Source organism: Struthio camelus, chromosome 1, assembly GCF_040807025.1.
Source record: "Struthio camelus isolate bStrCam1 chromosome 1, bStrCam1.hap1, whole genome shotgun sequence".
In the NCBI taxonomy this organism is placed as follows: domain Eukaryota; kingdom Metazoa; phylum Chordata; class Aves; order Struthioniformes; family Struthionidae; genus Struthio; species Struthio camelus.
Window position 1 is genome coordinate 25,014,920 of NC_090942.1, and position 21,857 is coordinate 25,036,776.

The window sequence follows — 21,857 nt, forward strand, 5'->3', positions numbered from 1 at the left end:
GCCCACCCCCAAGCAGATACAAAAGAGCACTGTTTTGTAACTCTGTTTCTCCAAGCACGACTACCATACTGTCAGGAACAATCAGAGAGAAAGAGCAGCTCAGGCATGAAGAGCCCAAGCCAGAACACTGACTCCTGCAGTAAAATTTTCCCCTTGATAGCACAGGACAGGGACCTGCCACGCCACCTTCCAAGAGTAGATAGTAGCCAATGCATAGAAGTTGTGTGGAGAGCACACGCACTATGGGCCTGACAGGCAATAGGTGATCATACACAGAACTCTGCCATGGTTTCGTCTTTGACTGAGCTCTGAAAAAGCTTAAAGTCTCTCTGGTGCTGCAAAGGCTGATGTAACCACAGTTGAATGTCTGGCTCCTTGGAGAGCTCATCAGTCTGGTGCAGCTGTTTGCATCAGATTTTATGAGAAACAGAGAGCAAATTATACCCCTGCTTTCAAACATTGTCTCTAACCTGATAGAACTCCTCACCCCAGAGCGTGCCTGAATCAATGCCAGGGCATTTAATTACTTCTGACCAATGTTGCTAATGGAGTGGACATGCCATGGAATTGGGTTGCGATGGAACACCCAGTGAGTCACACCCACATAGCTGAGAAAACAAAATCCCTAGATCGCAAGGGTTCAATCAGAGTCCAAGTAAGGAAAAAAGTAGTAATGTTTTCTGGCACTTTCTTCTTACAGCTGTGGCTGCTGTCTTTTCCCCTTTTCACAAAACAGCCAGTCCTGGACCACTTACTCTTCCTGCTCCCATCAACACATACTCAACTCCAAAAAAGTAGAATTTCATGGTCTAGCTGCAAAACATAGGATTCAAAAGACCTGTGTTCAGTTCCTCACTGTGTCATCAGCATGACATGAGGTAAACAGTTTCCTTTCTGTATCTCTCTGTCTCTCCCTATGTACCCTTTACAACTAAGTTTTGACCCCCCCTCTTCCTTTGCAGTTCAGAGATCTCTTAGAAACATTCCAGATGTTTTCTCATAATGTCATGATATTTTCATTAACACCTGGGGGAAAAAATAGTCTTCAGTAAATAAACATTTTCAATGTTGAAGGAAAAAAAAGCTTTAAAATAGGATTAGTCCACCCTCTATAACAGGCTACCAAACAACAGAAAGGGTCCCAATTGTATTGGTTAAAAGGTAAATCCAATAATAGCATGGCTTTTTAGCTTACCTCATGATATTTCAAGGACCAGTTCGTGATATTTTTAACATTTGTGGTAATACTCTGTCCTAGAGCTGAACGCTTTGATGCCAGAGGTGATTTCACTATTGCTTGAGGCACGTATAGAGTCCTAAATATAAACCTCAGCCCATGAACTAAAATTACTAATGGAAATTTGGTCTAGCTACAGAAAAGGTTTAAAATCATCTGTCTAAAGCCCTACTTGATCACGCTTCTTTTGCTTGTTTAAGTATACTGTATTAGATAAATGACTATTCTGATTCTTGTATTATGGTCACTGTTTTCATCAAAATTACCACTATTTAGGCCTTACTGAGCCTATATTCCTGTCTAGGAATTCCCACAAAGAAGTATTTGTTTATATTTTTGTATGTTTGTTTATTCAGCATAAATGCATTTAGTCTGATATGTCAAGGATACACTGACCTATGCAGCCCTAACCACAAAAAGCCATGTTGGTTTCATGCAGCATTCTGCGTTCAGACCCTGTGCGGAGGGGGACATCCTAAAGTCAGGGAGCCAGCTGCAGATGCCAGATTTCTAGAAATTTTGCATGAATGATCACATACTTCTTTTTCATCCTGGACAAAATTTCTGACAAGAAACAGAGGGCATGTCTTGGAAACCCAGATGATTAGTAATCCTCCTGGGACCAGAAGACACAATTAAGTCAACTCCACACGTCTCAGATCAGTAATTTTTACTTTTTCCATTTGGTCCTTTAAATCTGTTGTGACTAAGGACAGATCCATAAAGGGACTGATGTAGCTGCCTTAGGAAGTGGAATTTACATCTCTAACTGCGGTGCTACCAAATTATTTGTGGCAATTATATACCACAAATAAACAAAAAAAAAAAGGAAAGATTCTGAAGAATGCGACAAAAATAAAACAAAACAAAACAGCCCACCGATTAGGGCAGAAGTACGCCTGAGCTGATCTTTTGCTTGTTTGCTTGTGTGTGCGTGCGTGCGTGTGTGTGTAAGAGAGAGAACCAGGACTAAGTGTTTTGCTATACTCTAACTTAGGCACTATGTAACACTGACACCCACCAGCCGAAAACATTTTTGAACTTAAGGGTTTTGGACTCCTCTTCCCCCCGCCCTCCCCAACATAAAAGGGATGGTAGATTGCAAAAGGCATAAGTGCAGTCCACTTTTAATAGAGTAGTTTTAAGATTATTTAAGCAGGTGTATTTTCCTCTAGACACGTGCAGAAATATACTGCCAAGTGCACCACAGCGTGGCTAAGAATGTCGTTTAGTCAGGTTTGGAAGCGATCTGACAAAATTCTGTAGGAACCATAATTAAAATTATGACATTATTTCTCAACTAATCAAGCAATAACATGCTGCTTGATTTCTTTTTTTTTTTTTTTTGTCCATTAACATCCACTTTTTCTTTAAAAAAGCCTACATAAAGTCTCTCAGTCTTTGTCAAGAATTATACCATGTTATCCTATCATGCACAGAAGCTATACCTGGGAACATACACTCTGCAAAAACAGCAAAAAGGAACCTTTGACTTTTTTTGGAGAATTTTATAATAGGATAATGATTTTCAAAACACAAACTGTGTTATATTTCAGGCCAATTACTTGACAGAGAAGTGCAGTTAGTGGTTTAATTTTCTTTGCCAAACTAAATTACACATTTCCAAATAATCTGATGCCAAAAACTGAGAGCAGCAATCATGCTTATCATCTTCACTAAGGAGTCCATCAGGAAAATTCTTCTTGGAATAATCATTAAACACCTTCAGTCACCTAAATTCCCATTTATTGTTCTACACAATTATTATAGTTTCCTTATTCCGATTTTAGCCTGTATTTGGACAATACAATGTTGAGTTAAAACATAAAATCTTAAGTTCAGCTTTAACATACTAGTTTTTTGAAAAGAAAATTGTTCCCATAAAAGACCTATTTACAAGAAATATCAGGGTGTTCCGAAGCATAAAACAAGCTACACAATTCTCCACCTAGTCAAAAATAGTAAAGAAATGAGTCAAATTACAGATTGTACACAGTTATTTTTTAAAAACTAATCTAAACGTATCCCTTCTCCGTACAGATCATATTCTTTATATAGGATATAGTTCTTGAGAACTGGTGGAAGTGGAAACTTCTTCATGGATGACAGTTTCTGGAGTCTCCTTAGTCCCATGAGTTTACGTATTTTCAGACGACATAGATGTTTCAACGAGCGAGGATTATCTAAAAAATAGCAAGAGAGAAATAGTGGGAAAAACAACCTCATCAACAGTCATCGTACCCCAGTTCACAATCTCAAAACATGCTCTAACAACATTAACGTCAAAATCTATTACCTTGGAGTGCTATTAATTTGCCATTTCTGAATAAAATATTGTTCTTTTTACTTCCAAAATGTGGTGTTACATGCTGTTGATATTCCACAATCAACCTTCTTCTTTCAGCTATCGGCCTGACGTTATTGTCTACTTCTGGAAATATGCACACAGTACTGCATCTCCAAAGCATCTGAATGACTAAACCAGGACCTTATTTAGCATATTAAATGATGAGTGGTGAATAATCTCTCCTTTCTCTAGGTGCATATCTTAAAAAAAAAAAGGATACTGAGGCCAGCCATGCAGACTACTTGGCACCTTTCACTTATGCTGTATCAATAACACACTAGGACAAGACCTTATTATGCCTGGGACCGTTGAGTTTTCTAAATAAACACTTCATATGAGAATTTACACCACTGTAAGAGCTCAGTTGGATTTAGCTTTCCTGAACAGATCAATGCATTTCAACATACCTGAAGTATCAGTACTTGGTAACAATCAAGCTATTTTGATATATAAACTTCCAAATAAAAATTAAAAATAGGGCTTCAGCTTTAATTCTAAATATTTTGCTCTTAAACAGCTGATGTCAAATCAAATCCTATTTAAAAATTAAAAAAAAAAAGTTAAATAAAATTAATTACTGCCAAGATAACTGTGCATATGTTTCCCCAACAGAACAATGTGCAAGAAAAAATAAGGAAAAGATAGATAAGAAAAAGGTTGTTTTATGTTAGAAGACCCTCCAAAGAATTTTATCAATAAATATGCCAGTTTAATAAATGTCAGAACTTGTATTAAAATTAATTATCTAAATTTCAAAGCCACAATTCCAGTTTATCATCTGGATATTGATAGAGTATTTTCCAGTGAATTTAACCATTCATTATGCAAAGCCTACTGCAGTCTAATTTATACACTGGTATATAAACATTTTCACATACCAAAAGAAATTGTTAGATAACTTTCTAAGGACAATTAGAAATTCATTCTTTGCATGAATTAAATTTTGGAGATCTAAAAACATGCTTTCAAGACATTATTATTGCAATTGCTATAAAATAATTTATTTAAAATAATAAAAATAAAATAATAATTGTATTCTGTATTATTAATGAATTATCTAAACTCACTGTCCTTCAAAATGTGGGATTAAGTTATTCCTCATACACATGCAATCACATACTCTGAGTTACCAGGCAAATATGCCAAATTTTGTGAATTTGATTTATGAGGTGAAATGAGAGGCCCATTAAAATCAAACAGAGTTTCACTACTGACTTTGGTGCTTCTCAGTGTGTTTTTCCCAGGCTCATTTTTAGATGGGAAAGGTTTCATTTCACCACTGAATTGGAAAGGAAATCAAACTTCCTAAATCTCAAAGTTTTCTTCTGAGATCTTGAAAGCTCTCCTGGATCCAGGAAAAACTATATACAGCCAAGAAGTAAGATTCACCTAAGCTAAGTTATGGTATCCATGATATAAATGTCCACTGAACTGAATAAGAAGTCCTCACTCCCCTTGCAGCAACGAAGGGAAATAATCATCTCAATTCATCTCATCCTAATATACATGTCTACAGTAGATGAATTATTTCTTAGGAGTTTTTCTCCACACAGCTAGCTCAGAGGTAGACATCCATACTGTAGATTTTTTTCAGTTAAGCCATCTTTTGTGTTACCAAAGGTGCAAGACCCAGGTGAATTTGTAGAGCTTTAAAAATAAAAGCATACATAGGCAATGTTATTCAATATATTTGAATATATTTGACACAGTGGCTGGTGTCTTAAAAATACGTGGGTTAATATGGAGTTTGAGAAGTACCTCAACAGTACCAGTTAACTGAAGGGGCTTCCCACAGAACAACGGCATTCTCTGTGAGAGTAATTTTCACCAGGTATATTTTCGCTATATCCTACTTAGCTAATGTATGACCAGTGGCAATAGGTAAAGATCTGTCTCAATCTGAGAAATGGATTAAGGACACAATCTGCTTCTTAGCTAGTACACGGGGATTGTAAAATGTTTTGGATGAATTTGGCCTGGCATAGGCAGTTAGAGTCTCCAATAAATTACAAAATCATTAACTGGAAGTTAGATACTTACCCAGTATCTGACGTATCTCTGGCCATTCCTTCTGCGTTTCTAGGACAAATTTAATTTTTGTGCATAGAGGAACATAATCCATGTAATCTATGAAAATACGAACCACTTTTCCGGCTAAATGTTTCAACCAAGGAACAGCAATAAAGTCACAGAACTGAAAGGGAAAACACATCAAACAATAATTTCAAAACCTGTGCAAAAGAATGCCAAAATATCACATTTTAAAGCAATTATAGAAGGTAATTAAAGTATCAGAAATACTATTTAACAGTCATAAACTAATACCTAGGTAGTTACTTCAAAAGTCATTTGCTTCCATGCTTAACTTCCGTGATCCCTTAATCTGTCTGGACAGGCTTGAAAGCCAATATCTGTGATAACATTGCTATAATTTCCTGCACCATTTTGTTTGACAGTGATTTCTCTTTGGAAATACATCTATTCCATTCATTGGGATAGAAACAGAAATTCCAATTTCTTGCCCTGTGGCCTCTTAAATCTTTCTTCCTAAATCTCTAATACGCAAGCCCAAAATTAAAGTAACTCCTCATACGTAATTTTCTTCATCTCAGAGTCAAAGCCGAAGACAGGCTCTTTTATTTTTTAGGGTGTATTACAATGGGATTTTGCCAGTATCTTAATCTTAATTCTGCATAATAATCTGGAAATTTTAAAACTGGCTAATGAAAAGAGAAAAGTGAAGAGAAGGAAGTAAGGCATGTATTTACTGGATTATCCTTAATTACAGAAGAAGTCCATCCTGGGAGAATTTCTTCCTCTGGAGTTGACCACACAAAGGAATTTCCAAAGATATCTTGATGCATACAGTCAAAACACATCTCCACATTGTATCCATGATTGAGCAAAAGCCTTAACATCACCTCATCATTCAAGGCATACTGAACGGCACTGGGGAAATGGGTATCATTGACCAGCATAAAGTAGCAGTTGACATTTGCTCCATAGGATAGGAGCAGCCTTACTATTTCATGATTACCACCTCTCACTGCCACAAGGAGACAGTTTAAAGGATCCTTGTTTGGATTTGCGCCCGCTTTGAGTAATATTTCGGTGCAGAGAATGTCATTGTTAGAAACAGCAAAATAGAGTGCTGTTTTCCTTTCATCATCATAACCGTCTGAAATGTGTTCAGCCAACAGAGTATTGACATCAAAATCACTTTCAATGAGGAGCTCTAGACATTGCAAATTCTGGCCATCTGCTGCTGAGTGAAGAGGGCTTAACCCACTTTTCTGGATTGCAGTTTGGGATGTGACTGGAATGAGATATTTCAGGGCCCTAAAAAACAGTGAAGAGAATTAGTAAGGCACCACTTCCCTGCATGAAGAAAACAGACCATCATCCAGCTGCACGCTAACTTACTCATTAGACACTTTGCACAAGAAGATTCCAACACACAAACGTATTTTGAGCAATGTCAAACGGGACCTTGTGTTAAGTTGTTTCAGTGGTTTTCATTTAGTCCTAGGTAGTAAGTTTTGCATTTTGTAGTGTACGTGCTAAAATAACACCTAAACATTAATTCATATTAATGTAATACAGGCACTTCTGAATATAAATGATCTGCACATTTGCATGTTTAACACAGTCTCACTCAATTAGACCTTGAGCCACAGGGAATCTTAAAGTGTGAAGCTCAAACTCATACTCACAGGTAATGCCCCTCATAAGCTGCTTTGTGTATGGGAAGCAATCCTGCCTTATTAGGCACATTGCCACTTCCTCCATACTCCAAAAGAAGCGCTATGCAGTCTGGATTACCTCCTCCAGCTGCTTCAAATAGTATCGATGCACCGTCATCTGCTAAGGCCTGGACATCTCCACCTAGGGAGTTTAAGTGTTACAACTCAATTAATTTGTAGATCATCACAATAATGAGCACAGATTACTTTCCTCCTCATTTTCAGAAGAAAGGAAGTATTTATTGTGGTAAATTTAACCTCAAAGGCAAAACACACCTTGTACAGATACAAATGCAAGTGTCGGAAAATGCTCACTTGAGAGAGGTCTGCTTTGAACTGAAACTTTTAACTGAGGTTTTTCAAAATTCCAAATACACTTAATTCCAGTAATTAACACCAATATAATTTTATACACTGTTGGAGGGAAGGAAGCGTAGGAAGGGAGGGAAAGGCAGGGCAGGGCAGAGAAGTGAATGTAAGTCAGAGAAGGAAGGAGAGACATAGTGGTAAGTCCCTCCTTGATCGAAATGGATTGATAGCAAATCTGTCACCTCTCTCACATGCATTATGGAAAGATGTAAACCTCATTCCAGTCCATATTCACATAGGCTTCCTTTCGTTCCAAGAATCCAAATCTGATCCATCACTGCTCTCCCTTTCCTTTTCTATTATCACCCCAAAAATACCTCAGCAACCAGGCAATATGTATGCAGGTCCAGAGGTACATTTTTTTAACCCGACTACAAACCTTTATGAATAAGATGCTCCAGCACATCGCAGTGACCATATTCAGCAGCAACACCTAATGGTGTTACTCCGTATCCATCCTTGATGTTCACATTTCCACCGTTCTTCAGAAGAAGAGAAACAATATCTTTGCATCCCTGTTTCGCAGCTTCATGCATTGCTGACCAACGTTTCACACATGGCTGGTGAATACTACAGTTGTGTTTGAGCAGAATAGATACCATTTGAAAAGAGCGCCTTCTTACAGCTTGAAGATATTAAAAAAGAAAATACAATTACATTTTTAGGTATATTCTCTTGAAAGTTAAAAGATGATTTATTAAGTCTAGAAAAGTTTTTTTTCTGCTGTACTGATATGAGGAACTTAAAAAGATTTCCAGTTCTAGAAATGTGGGGATTAAACTCACTGGTAAGTAAGCAGCGATACCTGCTGCACAATAAATCAAGGTGAACAAATACAGGCTGTAAAATATGTTAGTCTGGAACACTGAGGGCAAAAGTAGCATCAGTTAGATTCTGAGAAAGCAGTAGTGGCTTATAGAAAGAAAAAGCAACAATAAAAATAATGCAATATTAGAACACAGTCCTTTACTTTTAATGGTGGTACAAATATTACAATGTTCCCAGAAAATTACAGTTCTAACTTGGTCATCTGGTATCTCTAATCCTAGAGTGCACTCCATGTTGGCTGTTCGCCAAAGCACGACTGACATCTGTCATACTTAAAGGCCACATTCTGCCCTTTTGAGACTCCAAGTTTGAAATTTTCACGGATAACTACAACTGGAACTTATCTGCGTAAAAGACAGTGATCCAGAATGAGAATCTAATTTCATTTCTGAACTGTCCTTTGGAATAGTAGATCTCTCCACTGACTGATGAGGGAGCTGAGACAGATCAGCATCATAGGGTTAGTAAATTTAACTTTCGTGAACAAGTCAAAGGTCTTCATAACTATTCATAATTGCTTTGAAGAGTATTACTGAATGAACCTGGAAGCAGAAATTATCCCACTGGATACTTCTTCAGCATTTACCTTTGTACTGAAGAACCCTTTAAACCAGAGTTTTAGTATTAAAAGAGGAACAACTAAATCATAACTAACGCTCACCTGTTAAGCACCTGACTCTCTGTTACACTAAGACTGAAATATATGATATAGATCAATATCTACTTGCACATCTCAGCCCTAAGCTATACAAAAACACAAAAGTATCATATAAACAATACATAGCTGACAACCTCATTTTCAGGAGTTTGTGTAGGGGAATATTTATGGAAATAAACTGTCATTGTAAGGGAAAACAACCTTTATGTGGGCGCTAGTTGTTCTTTCCAGGATTCACTAAATAGCAAAGGCTGAAAATAGTGTAAACTGAAAAGAGCTGAAACAACATAAAGCAAGATATTTCAAAGTAGGCCTCTAGAAATGCCTTAGGGCCTTAAAATTTCAATACATTAATTGCTTCTGAGTCAATCAAAGTCAAAAAAACTTCAGAGAACTGAATATTTTAATATTGATAATTGTATTATATACTGTCTTTTCTTATACAGAATAATGGCATTTTGTTATACAGTACATGAGAATGGTAATAATTTTACAGACTGATTATTTTCAGAAGAATTAAGATATTTCCAGTTTCAACAGGAATTAGAACCTGATACAGCTAAATTACTCATATATGGTAAAGTATATTTAAATCTACCAACAGTATAAAATCTTCCAAAAGAATCACCTTTCTTGAAGTTGAGGTATTACTTAGCAATGCAGTTGAAGTTCATTTTAAATGAAGAGGGGAGGGAAACGGTCTGGGAGATTTGGAAATCTTTCACTAAAAATAAAAATCTGCAATAAACGACAGACCCAGAAGTCTACACAGCAGCTTATTCTTTGGCTGTACAATACTCATACCTGAAGATGGTCAAATAGGACCCAGCTGCTAAAGGCCTTAAGGCTTCTGAAGATACAGAGAAGTTGTCTTGAATGAAACAATAGGTATGAGACTCTTAGGAGCATCTTTAAGAGCAAAGTTTCAGCTCGGTGATCACCTAGGGCATAACTAGTGCTGAACTGAATGCTGGGCACCTTTTAATAAGTGCTGGATTATTAGTTTCATCTAAAAAGACTACCACCATTTAAAACATATAAGTCAATAGCAGTACTCAGATAAGTAAAAATTAATCACAGTTATAACGATTTGCAGAAATGGGTCCAAATATCCAGTATTAGAGTCAGGTTTTGAGTCTGTAGAAATGGACGTGCCAGTTTAGGTGAGGGGAAGCGCTGCAATTCTTTTTGCTTAAACACAGGGAAAGGAGGCAATTACCAATAAGAAGCGGAGTTTCTCCTTTGTCGTTTGCGGTATTTGGCCAAACACCTTTTTCCAGTAATGCTCTTACGTTTTCCACAAAGCCAGCTTTTGCCGCCAAAGTTAAAGGTGTTTCTCCATCACATGTTTTGTACTCCCACATTGTTTTGTAAGATGCTAGAGTTAATAAAGTGAAAAAAAATAACATTAAAACACGAAGCTGTTAGGACATACACCAGAAATCCTTACATGCTCAATCTTTTTGAAAATTACTTGTAATTATGCTTAAGTTAATCTAACTAATACTGCCAGACTGAGTACTGAATAGTAATTTTTGCTCTATACATCTGCAAGTTTTTGAATAAAGTGTTAAAAAATGATCCAAGTTCTTTGCTCATGTAAATTGATATGACCTCCCCCAAATAAAATTTGTCTGCTATTTACACAACATAGCAAGATGCTCCACGGAAGATCATATTCACACTTGCTTTAGTAAATAGATCCAGCCTGTTTCTGTGCATGCTTGCTTATTGCTGTTTCTTTGCTGCTGCCACTACCTTAGGTCTTGTGTGGTATTTTTACCTTACTCACCATCCAAAATGATTTCAAGTACTTGCTGAATTGGCTGAGCTGCAGCCTCATGCAGTGGAAACCACCCTCTTTCATCAGCTTCATCCAAAGCATATTTCTTTTTCACAAGGTCTTGGAGCTCAAATACTTGACCTTAAAAAAACCCAATAGATAAATGAAATGCAATTGAAAATGACAGGCTGAAAGTTCAGAGTTTTGCATAAGGACTATTTTATTTTAGGAATTTTACCTTGCTTTATGGCTGCTACAATTTTCCTGTTTTCCTCACTAGGTGGTACAAATCTATCCAAAAAAAAAGCAGAAAATAGAAAATAGATGCATTATATGAAATCATTTATTCAATATTTGCCATTTGGTTCTCACGTGAGCCAGATTTCCTTCAAAGACAGTAGCTGCAGTCTTGATTAGCCTTGTGATCTCGTTAGTTATACGTGTATTGTGGAACTGTAGGAGTATCCAAAGTTCCCAAGTTGGACGCAATCATGCTGCAAGCTGACCTCAACTGGAATTCCCAGAGCGTATTCTTCATGTTCCTTTCCCTCCTCCCACCTCTGCTCCCATGGTATAGCAGTTTCCAGCAGGACCTGTGAAGTGCTCTAACAAATCTTCTAATTTGGAACAGAATTTTGAAGTGGACTAAACAGTTTATTTGTCGCACAGTACAGAAACAAGCCCTTCAGATTCAGAAAGAGTAGACAGTAAATGATAATTTAACGGCATCAGAATATCAATATTCATTAACAAAAGAGAACTTGATGGTGTCAGTGTTATGATTTTCTTTGAAAAGGAGCTGCCGGTTGATTTTTAACAGTATCATTTAAATCTTCCTGTGATACAAGTTAAATGCTGGTACTTGCTAGTGCCTTGACATATTTCAGTTACAAATACATCATAATAACCAGACCAGAGGGAAAAAAAAAAAAAAGGAACAGCCAAATACTAAAATACCCAGTGGTTTTACTGAGAGCCTTCAGTAAAAAGAGAGATTCCAGTCTTACAATAGGAGCCCCTCACAAGGGGCTAACTTCCCCTACGCTAACTCCCTTGAGATCGCACAATAAATTAGTTAATTGAGACTTACAGTTCTATGTCTCCCTTTCAATTTCAGATAGAGCATTCTGCAAAAAATATTTATGGGATTCCTGGCAAAGTACTTCTATTAAGATCACATTTTGTTTCACAAATACACTTTTAAAAGGAATGTAAATGGCCTAAAATACTAGAGGAAGTATTAGTTTAGCCAAGTGAATCTAATCTTCCTAAACTCTCTATGTAAACCCCAAAGAGACAAATTGCTCTAGAAGGCAACTGAGAGCAGAAGCCCTTTTCAGCTTTTAGAGTGTTGTCCACACAGCATAGATCTCTGAGTAAGTCCACGTAGATTATTTTTTCCATCTTGAATAGTTCAGCTGAGGCCAACATTTTCTAATCAAAGGAGTCAGTCTTAACCATATCATTAATGTCATGTATGAATCCTTGGTGGACCACTCCTAAGGGTTTTTTGTTGTTATTTTGGTTTCGATTTTTTTGCATAAGTATGTTTCAGTTTGACTGCAAAGGAAAGGGCTGGAACAAGCAGACAGATAACTAACAAATTAGATGTTCTTGTCTTTTGAGTTTGACCTTTTAGAAATGTACAAGAAAAAAACAAATCAGTATTTTATTCTGCTTACTCTTTTCAATCATTGCTTCACACACTGCTTCATTGAGAAGGACAGGTAATGGCCACACTAAGAATTCTTTTTAGGAAGACATAAAGCACTAGCACAATAGCAGTGTCTCAAAATACTCTAAAAATATGGTATAATCTCTTCACATATGTATTGAATTCACAGTACCTGTCATTATAGCCAGAAGATACTGGTGGCTTGGCGGCATTTGATTCTTGAATGCTAAGCTGTATGGCATACCCAGTGAGCAGATCTTCAACCAAATCTTCACTTTCATCCATCACTTATTATGGAATGATGAGCTATCATGAAATACACGCAAAATATACTTGCTAAGCATCATGCAGAAGGTACGTCTGAATATTTCTTTTATTACAATAGGGTGTTACTATCAATTTGTTTAAATTTAAAAATATTTTAGTGAGTTTATTTCTATTTACAAACGAAAGGAAACAACCTTGGAAACACTTGAATTGGGCATTCTGGACATGCCATTTGGAAAAGCTCTTTTTATTACTTGCACATTACATTTACCGTCTACAAATATTAGACAATTTGTGAACCATAGCACAAGACTCTTCCTCTTTAGAAAGCTAAGGTCCCAAATCAGTGGATATATGATTTCTACAAAAGCACGAATAATGAACAGTAAACGAAGTTATAACCTTATGATTGATTCCTAATCTAAAACAGGCATTCACGAGCAATTCATGAACAAACCAAAATACATACACATTTAAAATGTGTAGTTAAAAAAAAAAGGAAAAAAATTGAGAATTATTTACAGGGAGGGTCAGCTACTCAGAATCAAATGTGATCTGTTATAAGGATGATCGCACATCATACTTATTCAGGTTTTACACAAAAATCGTATTAATTCATATAAGCTATGAACTAACTTGACTCTTTTTTCATGGAAAAGAGCATTTTTTCCTGCCTCCTTCACATAGAGTGGTATTGACAGCAGATATAAATGATCCACCAACCAATACTGTTTGGACACAGAATTTCAGACTGAGAAAGCCCATGGCATCTCACTACAGTTTGTGTGGTGGCTCTTCACCCAGTGCTGAATTCAGAAGAACTTTACTAGATAGTTTTCAGTTGCAACCTGTATTTACCCCTCCTTTATTGGTGCACAACAGACCATGGGGGTGTCTTCTCAATTGAAAAATAAGGGATTTGGGAGATATAACATCAAATGCAAAAGGTAGTCATGTAATAATGTACAAGATTTTAGACATCACAGACAGGTAATACTTTACAATAAAACATCACAATGATCTTGTGTCATTAATTATCATTTGTAATGAACATTAATATGGTCGAAAAAGCCTCACTTCCAAATCTTGCTTTACTCTTACACTGCCAACACATGATGCATGAAAGCAGGTGAAGGACTTCAAGTTTCTACACTATTCCTGAGGTCCTGAATTTTAATGGATATTCAAAAAACTTGTACCCAAACCATGGTGATGCTTAACCTTCCCTGGATTAGGCTCTTAGTGATTATTTTCAAGGTTTGAGAGTAGTTGGAAGGCTCAGACGATTAGTAATGTAAAATGCTGCATCTTTTAACTATAGTCACTAGTTTAAATTTGGTCTCTTCATATCAGTAACTTTAATTATGGTTGTTGTTCATTATGTTTTGTGCTAGTGATATCTCATCAGTCAAATGCCTTAATAGCAAATTATAAGTGGAAGGTTAGGAATGTTGCTTGTTACACCATTTTCTTACAGGTTCTTGAAGTGTAAAATGCCGTATCTATAGATGAGAAAAGATTTGTAAAGAACAAAAACTTGCAAATTAATATTTGAACTACAAGAGAAATGCTAACTGTATTTCTTTTTAGAAGGAAATTATGCATTGTTTCAGTAATTAATAACTCAATCAAAATATCCTATCAAATATTATAACCCCATCCAAAAGTTTACTATTTAGTGTAGTATAATAAAGCTCACCAATAAAATCAAATTAGTAAGATTCTGACACAGAATGACTCTGAAGCTGAACGTCTCTTTGGATTCAGATTACCAAACTAACGCTAACTACAGATTCATACATCTTTCAACACGTGTGTACTAGTGTCGTGGCCCAAGCTTTTTAACTGCACAGATGGCCAATCTTAAGTCAAGTGAAATAAAAAAAACCCTAGCCCCCTTTTATTTAAAGACAACTTTGGTCTTGATTGCCACTTCTGATTGCAAATAACTTCCATAAATTAAAAAATAACTTTCATGTCCTTTTCTTTTTGTTCAAAAGAATAGTCCTTTATGTTGTTCATCACAGACAATGCTAGTCCAAAGGATTCTCTGCTTCTTACTTTTGTGTTTCTAAATAGGGCTTCAGCCTAACAGTCCAAAAAAGATTTTACACACTAGCTAGTTGATGAACTTGTCAGCACAATGCAGACACAAGTACTAAAATGTTTCCACGCTACTTAACATTAAACCTACTGTACGTCAGAAGTTTGCGAAGTTATGTTCTGGCACAGTGAATTTTAGGTAGAACTCCTGCAGAAAAAGATTTTCTGAAACTGCCGGGAACTTTCATCAAGTTTTCTGTGAGACGTAGAACAGTATGAACTTCTCCATACTTTTGAAAAGAATTATAAAGATGTCCTGAAACTCCTATAATCAAAACAAGCTTATGAAAGCTTATCAAATTTGTTGCAGCAAAAAGAATTAATAGTTTTTTCCTTCTACCTTTTTCCCCAAGTTCACTTTATGCAGAAAGGAAGGTATCCCTTGTCAAACTTTGAAGATGCAATACAAAATGCTGTGGTGCCCAGCAACAGGACAAGAGGCAACGGGCAGAAACTGAACCACAGGAAGTTCCACCTAAACCTGAGAAAAAACTTCTTCACTGGGAGGGTGACAGAGCATTGGAACAGGTTGCCCAGAGAGGTTGTGGAGTCTCCTTCCATGGGGAGAGTCAAAACCCGCCTGGATGTGATCCTGGGCAATCTGCTCTAGAGGTCCCTGCTTGAGCAGGGGAGGTTGGACTAGATGATCTCCAGAGGTCCCTTCCAACCTAAACGATTCTGTGATTCTGTGAAAACATGGGAATTTCAAAAAACTACGTAAAATGAGGCAGGTAAAAATGTACTTTCTAAATGATGTCACTAGTTTCTTAGTAACATGAGCCTGAAATTTTCCTTATCACCAACAAAAGCCATGAAACTGAGCCTCTGCTCTTCGACTCTTACTATTGGCTTTGTTGACAGGCAGGAAAATTCTGGGTCAAGCTTAATTTGTGTGTTTATTTTTCTCCCTTCTTCATAAAAATGCTTCTAATTTTGATGTTTCCAATTTTAATTTTACATTTATAATTTGTTTCCACCACAGCAATTTAAAAGTAAAGAATAAACCACCTTCCCTTTCTTCACACCTTTTCTTATGTTTAGAAAACCTTCTGTATGAATTCTTCATGTATGCCAAATGCACTCCCTTTTGCATTGCTGAAATTTGTGAAGAGTCCTGCCTATCAAGGATAGCTACATTGCATCTGAACAGGCGGACTTCTGTGCTCTGCAAACCCTACTGAAGTTGCAGTCTTTAAGAGAATCAAGTTCGAATGTTTGTTTATTATTACATTACAGCCCATCATATTATTTGTACTTTAGAGCCTGAACTAAAGCCAAATTGTGAGTGGAAAGACTCCTAGAAACTTATATAGGCTTTGGATTAGCCCTTCACACTGCAAGCTCTTTGAAAGAAAGCTGGTTTGGTGCATTCCTGTTACATTATTGTTCATAAATATTCCTGACATTTCGTAACAGGTTTAATCTTGTGAGGTGACGAATAGCCTCCAACTTCACAGATGCTAAAAAGGGATTAAGACCACACAGCACTTCGCAGGATAACCTTAGTTAGAAATTTAGGGAAAAACACATTGTCATATATATTTTGGGAAAAATACATTGCCTGTCCACTTCCTCCTTATCTCTGAAGGATTAGTAAAAGAAAACAGTTTACAGGTCATCATATAAATTTGTCTTCTTTTTGCTGGTAGCATAGCTTTCTTACCTATTCGGTCAACTAACTCCTGCTTTGCTGTACTCTCCAGAATTGATTGTGTCACAGGAAGTACCAAGCTTTGCTTGAACACAGACTTAACTAGAAGGGTCTCAGTTTAACAATGCTTTAAAAATATTGTGTGTACTGTTCTCAAAATACCTTATCCCATCAAAAAAAAGTATTATAAAATGGAAAAAATTAATAAGATAGCAAGTGACTGTGACATGGTAGAGTAAGTATGATAAAGCAAATAGCTCACCACAGCACAAGTGCTGGACACATTACCAGAGGTTTATAAATGCTTTGGGAGCTTGATTTGCTATATCACTGCTGGTAATATGCTATGTTGAGGTGACAAGATCCAAAAGGAGTGTGGATGTTCTACTGGGATCACGGTGGAATATAACAGTGGCTAGTACATTGAGTAGTAGTAGAAACATCCCTCTTACATGAGGTAGCAGCAAAAAAGTTAAAATGCTCAGTAGCAAAATTTTCTTCCACTTGCTTTGGGAAATTCAATTTTTCTATTACCAGATCTAGATACTATATCACTAGAAACAATTGCAAATGCCTACTCTAAACAAATTTTAGTCTTTATATTACCAAGAATATTTTCTGAAAAAAATATTTTGAGTATTCTGTCCTTTCTCTGTTTTTGTTCCCATTTTTTCCTTAAAAAAATAAAAAGATTATTTATTGTTGCTCTTTAACTTTGAATTACGCGCATACTTCCTCTGAAAAAAGAATTCACTTCTTCCTAAAAAAACAGTTCTGCTTTAAGTTAATGGTGTTTTTTTTTTCATTGCAAAAGGTCTGAAATACTTGCTAATCATGGAAATTGGGTCTCTCCTTAGAAAGAAGTGTTATCAAACGTTTATCACTATTAAACATACAGATAAAAAATTAATGTTACGTGAGTGTTAAAGTTATTCTAATTTCTTATCTTTAAAATAAACTAGGCAATCCTAGCTTTGCTCTCTATAAATAGAAGGCCCTTAGGCATGCAGTCTCAAAGAGGTTATTCATAGCAATAAAATAATTAATAACAGTTAAATTTGGATTCAGTATACTAAATATTATTCACAGTTTTAAAGTATTTCACTATTAGTCAAATTGGCGAGCATAACATTTTCTCACCTTTTCAACCCATTATCTTGTCACTGTTACTCTTGGGCCTGCCTTTTGAACAGCCAGGAATAGCGCCCCACAAGCTGAGCTGTCCTGTGATATTTCTAAAATTAAATACACAGTTGCTAGTTAAATTAAGGTCTGACCTTGTAGAACTGTAATATAAGCAGGCTCAACCCACAGGAAAGTATTACACATGACTTCTCTAAAATCTCATGAAACGTAACATGAGGTCTGAATAACATAATAAGATTATCTGTGCCTTCATTGGTTCAAACAACTCTCATTAAGAAAACAAATTACTTGCCAACTTATTCTCAATGGCTGTATTAACAAAATCTGGTAATATATTTACATGAATTAAAATAAAACAAATCTGAGGTTGAGCCTTGAACTAGTCTTGGATCTCGTCACATTACATCACCAAATATCAATCACTTTCTCTGAGGCTCATGTGCGATGCTTTATAGAGTCACTGACAGTCAATTATACTTAAATAAGTAGATTTAATAACTTGAAATTGGACAAATAAGCAGGAAGCAGAGCACCACAGGCAGCAGTGAGACAAAGCAGAATAACCCAGGAGTAGTATCAAGAACAGTAATGTCCAGTAAGTTAAAACACAGGCATAGGATGAACGGGAAGCTGGATTTTTTTCTCTAGCTAGACAGACACTAATGAAATACCTATTAATCTGTCCCGTTTTTGTTTTTTTAACAAATGAAAGTTCCAGAGGTAAAAAGGAATTCAAGTATCTATACCAAATTAAATAGTCACAAACTGAACATAACAAATTGGAACAATAAAATTCCAATTTGTCTTCAATTGTTCTGATGAAACAAAAATTTTAGACTGTGAACTCTGAGGAGCTGACATAAACAGGCAGATATTTATTGGAATAAATGTTCAGAACTCCATTGCTCCTCTGTGCCCCATGCTTCACTTGCATTTATAGAACCACGAAACTATAAGCCTAACTAGGGCACTAAATGCATGTCATCTTGGGGCATAAGATCAATAAAATAATTTAATGATAATAAATAATATTCACTTCAACTTCTTTTGCAAGTGCGACTTAAGTAACTGTGAGGAGCCTCCAAAATAAAACCCAGTCAGTACAACAGAAACAAACAGAAACAGTGCTGAGAATCTGCTCCACAGTTGGCTAAGAGATAACATATGTTTATATATTAAAACATATATATAAAATACATACAACTATATACGGTGGATATATATTATGTGCGCGTGTGTGTGTGTGTGTCTGTGTGCGCGCACATACATATCTACACATACACACATAAAAACACAGATGTTTTAATTGCTTACCTTTAGCTCTTTCATTTTCTTTACATCATCAGGACACTATCAGAACTAGTACAAATCCATATTACAAGCATAGTATTATTTTGCTTTTCAAACTGTTGTTAATACTATTTTGCATTGTTATGTAAACAGTGTCTGATTCTGATCTTACATAGTTATTAGGTTTAAACCCATCAGTCAATTATGTTTCATGCATGTAAAGCCAGAATAAATGAAGTAAGACTCTTGTCCAGATATTGAATCACATGGTAATTTGCAAGACTTCACACTGTGAGATAAATTCATTGGTGAGACAAAAAAGGGAAGAGAAGTCACAGCTATAGCAAGCCTTCTTCGGGTACTCACGCACTGTGTATAGAGAAGACACAGGATAATATTCTGTTCTAATAGAGTCCTCAATGTTAAGATAACAAATAGTAAACTGCAAAATGCTATGCAGGTTTTCTTTCAAAAACAGGTAATTATTGTGTGTACTCTGATAATACTTCTTATGTACTTATAGTCTCAGAGTTATATTTTAAAATACATAAACTGTTTTTGAAATAGGGATTAACAATTTGAGGAATTTGTTACTGAAACACTTCTGGGTTCCTGACAGATTTTATCAACTGTCTTATCAACATTTTAATATTGCATACTCTTTGTGCTAGGATATGGCAGGAACACCTGCATGCTTGGGCTGTTTAAATAGATGATTAAAACTAGTATTTTAACGGAGCAAATTGGGCTATAAGGCTAATTTGGCTAAAGAAGGCAGAAAATCAAAGAATAACTTCTGCTGCAGTTGGTTATGAATCAGATACTAATCTGGTTGAAAAAACACAGGGAACGGAAAAATACAGGGATGGTCCAATAAAAACAGCTGAAATTTTTAAATTTCATTTTGAAAGGACAGATATATTCCCTGTGCCTCAGAAAGGCCAGACCTCTCTGATGCGATCCGAAACAACACTCAAGAGTGGAGAAGCACAGAGCAAATAGTAACTTTGTCAATCAGTTTGCTTCAATTATACAGCTCAGGTAGCCCATTGCTTATGAAAAGACTTTCAGTGCAAATTCTATGATACTCCCTAAGCTCAGTTTGTTGGGTTTGCTTATCAGTTAGAGGGAAAAGAAAAGCAGACCAAAAGAATTATAAATAAAAACTTATCCAGAATAAATACAATATAGGCAGTTACTTTTTATGCAATTTCCTAGTCACCCTCATTTCATAGCTGAAATTCATAAAATATAAATGCAATATTCTGATTATTAACGTAATTCCAGAAGAGTTAGTATTCTCATGACAATTTCCAAACAGAGGCAGAAAGTTACTGACCTCAGGAGACTAGACTGATAACTACATGTGCATATGCCCTTTTATACAAAAAGGAAAATTATTTTCTTTAATAATCTAACTGTTTATAGGGTTATGCCTTCCTTCTACATTGGACCCGCTACCTAAATATGGAAGAAGTTTACCATCACACATGGCATCAGTAATCTATCAGTAAGGTATTTATTTTTACGTGTATGTTGTAGTTATTAAATACTTCTGCAAAGCTTAGGTACTTCTGTGTTTCTTGAGAGAATGACAGAAGCTGAAGCATATTCAGATCTCATCAACTACACCAAAATCTCACTTTGAATGGACTTATGCACCTTTATGTCAAAAAAAAAAATCACACAGACCGCTTTCAGCAGCAGCCAAACATGCTGCTGAAGCTTTAAGGCTTGATTGCTGTTTGATTTGCAAAAGAGAGCTTTGAAATTAAGTTTGAGTTGTACTAAGCTTGGATGCTGAAGGATTGCTGTAAAATGTTTTGCAAAAAAAAAAAAAAAATCCCCAAACATATGATCCTACAATAGTTCTGAGAAGACATTACTAGCAGTTACAGCTAACTATTGCTTGGTACAAATCTGTTGGTTTCAGCTTCCATCAGTGACATAGAAAACACTAACTGCTTGTATAATTACACATTTTATCTTTGTTTACTAGAAATAAAGTGAAAATCTAAATGCAACGTGCAGGCCTTGTGACTTCTATGTGAAGCATTTCTAGTAACACAGTCCTCAACAGAGTAGCTCTCATTCAAAAGTGCTCTGTGAAATTCTGCAAATTGATCATGAGCTTCCCATTTGGCAATTTCACGTAGACATCTTCACTCAGGTGAAAACCTGTTTCCACTTAGAAAGGTACAAAGCGCGGCGGTGTGCAGCACAACACAACGCGGTACTACATCCAACCCATTTGGATGGGGCGCTTGGTTCGAAAACGAGGGGTGCCGTCAAACCGGACACCTCCCGAGAGCTGACCCGCTCTCGCGGGGGTGGGTCTCCGACAGCAGGCCTAGCGACCTCTCCTCATGCACAAGGCAGGCCACGGCGTGCCGCCAAAGTCGGGTCGGGTCGGGTCGGGCCGGGCCGGGCCGGGCCGGGCCGGGCCGGGCCGGGCCGCAACCCCCGCCTCAACGGTCGCCCCCGAGCCCGCCCCAAACGCCCCCTCCTCGCCACTGTGGCTTCACATAAAGCATCCAGGCACCTGCGGCCCTCCAAAGCGACCTCGTCGCCACACAGCGAGGGAGCTTTACTCACTCGGGAGCCCCCGCGCTGTGCCGGAGCTAGCTCCAGCGCCAAGCAAGAGGAGAAACCACTGCGGCGCCACAACCACGCTCGCAGCGCGACTACCGCTCTCCTCCCACCGCAGTGGCACAGCGCATGCGCGCCGCCCACCGCAGTGGCACAGCGCATGCGCGCCGC

At 36.9% G+C, this 21,857-nt stretch overlaps 1 protein-coding gene across 6 annotated transcripts; it reads right to left on the minus strand.

The window, feature by feature from the left end:
• Positions 1-2,965: 2,965 nt before the first annotated feature.
• ASB15 (ankyrin repeat and SOCS box containing 15) lies at positions 2,966-21,852 on the minus strand. 6 transcript variants are annotated; one of them, XM_068931966.1, is made up of 12 exons: positions 21,693-21,821; positions 19,122-19,166; positions 17,802-17,896; positions 12,813-12,946; positions 11,204-11,256; positions 10,975-11,106; positions 10,402-10,560; positions 8,076-8,321; positions 7,298-7,469; positions 6,353-6,923; positions 5,625-5,778; positions 2,966-3,420 (listed from the first exon to the last, which is right to left on the minus strand). In XM_068931966.1, the coding sequence occupies exons 4-12, from the start codon at positions 12,923-12,925 to the stop codon at positions 3,248-3,250; spliced, it is 1,773 nt and encodes a 590-aa protein (XP_068788067.1). In that variant the 5' UTR covers positions 12,926-12,946; positions 17,802-17,896; positions 19,122-19,166; positions 21,693-21,821; the 3' UTR covers positions 2,966-3,247. The 6 variants fall into 6 exon arrangements, with proteins under 6 accessions (XP_068788067.1, XP_068788065.1, XP_068788076.1 ...); XM_068931964.1 differs by having other exon boundaries at positions 19,122-19,466; positions 21,693-21,805; XM_068931975.1 differs by having other exon boundaries at positions 21,640-21,779.
• Between the last annotated feature and the right edge of the window lie 5 nt (positions 21,853-21,857).

Coding starts and splice junctions, on each gene's coding strand:
- ASB15 (XM_068931953.1), bottom strand. CDS start 12,925: ATGGATGAAAGTGAAGATTTGGTTGAAGATCTGCTCACTGGGTATGCC. Junction 7,470..8,075: donor GGAGCATCTTATTCATAAAG/GTTTGTAGTCGG, acceptor TAAACTCCCTAG/GTGGAGATGTCCAGGCCTTA. Junction 6,924..7,297: donor GCTTATGAGGGGCATTACCT/GTGAGTATGAGT, acceptor ACTGTTTTTTAG/GGCCCTGAAATATCTCATTC.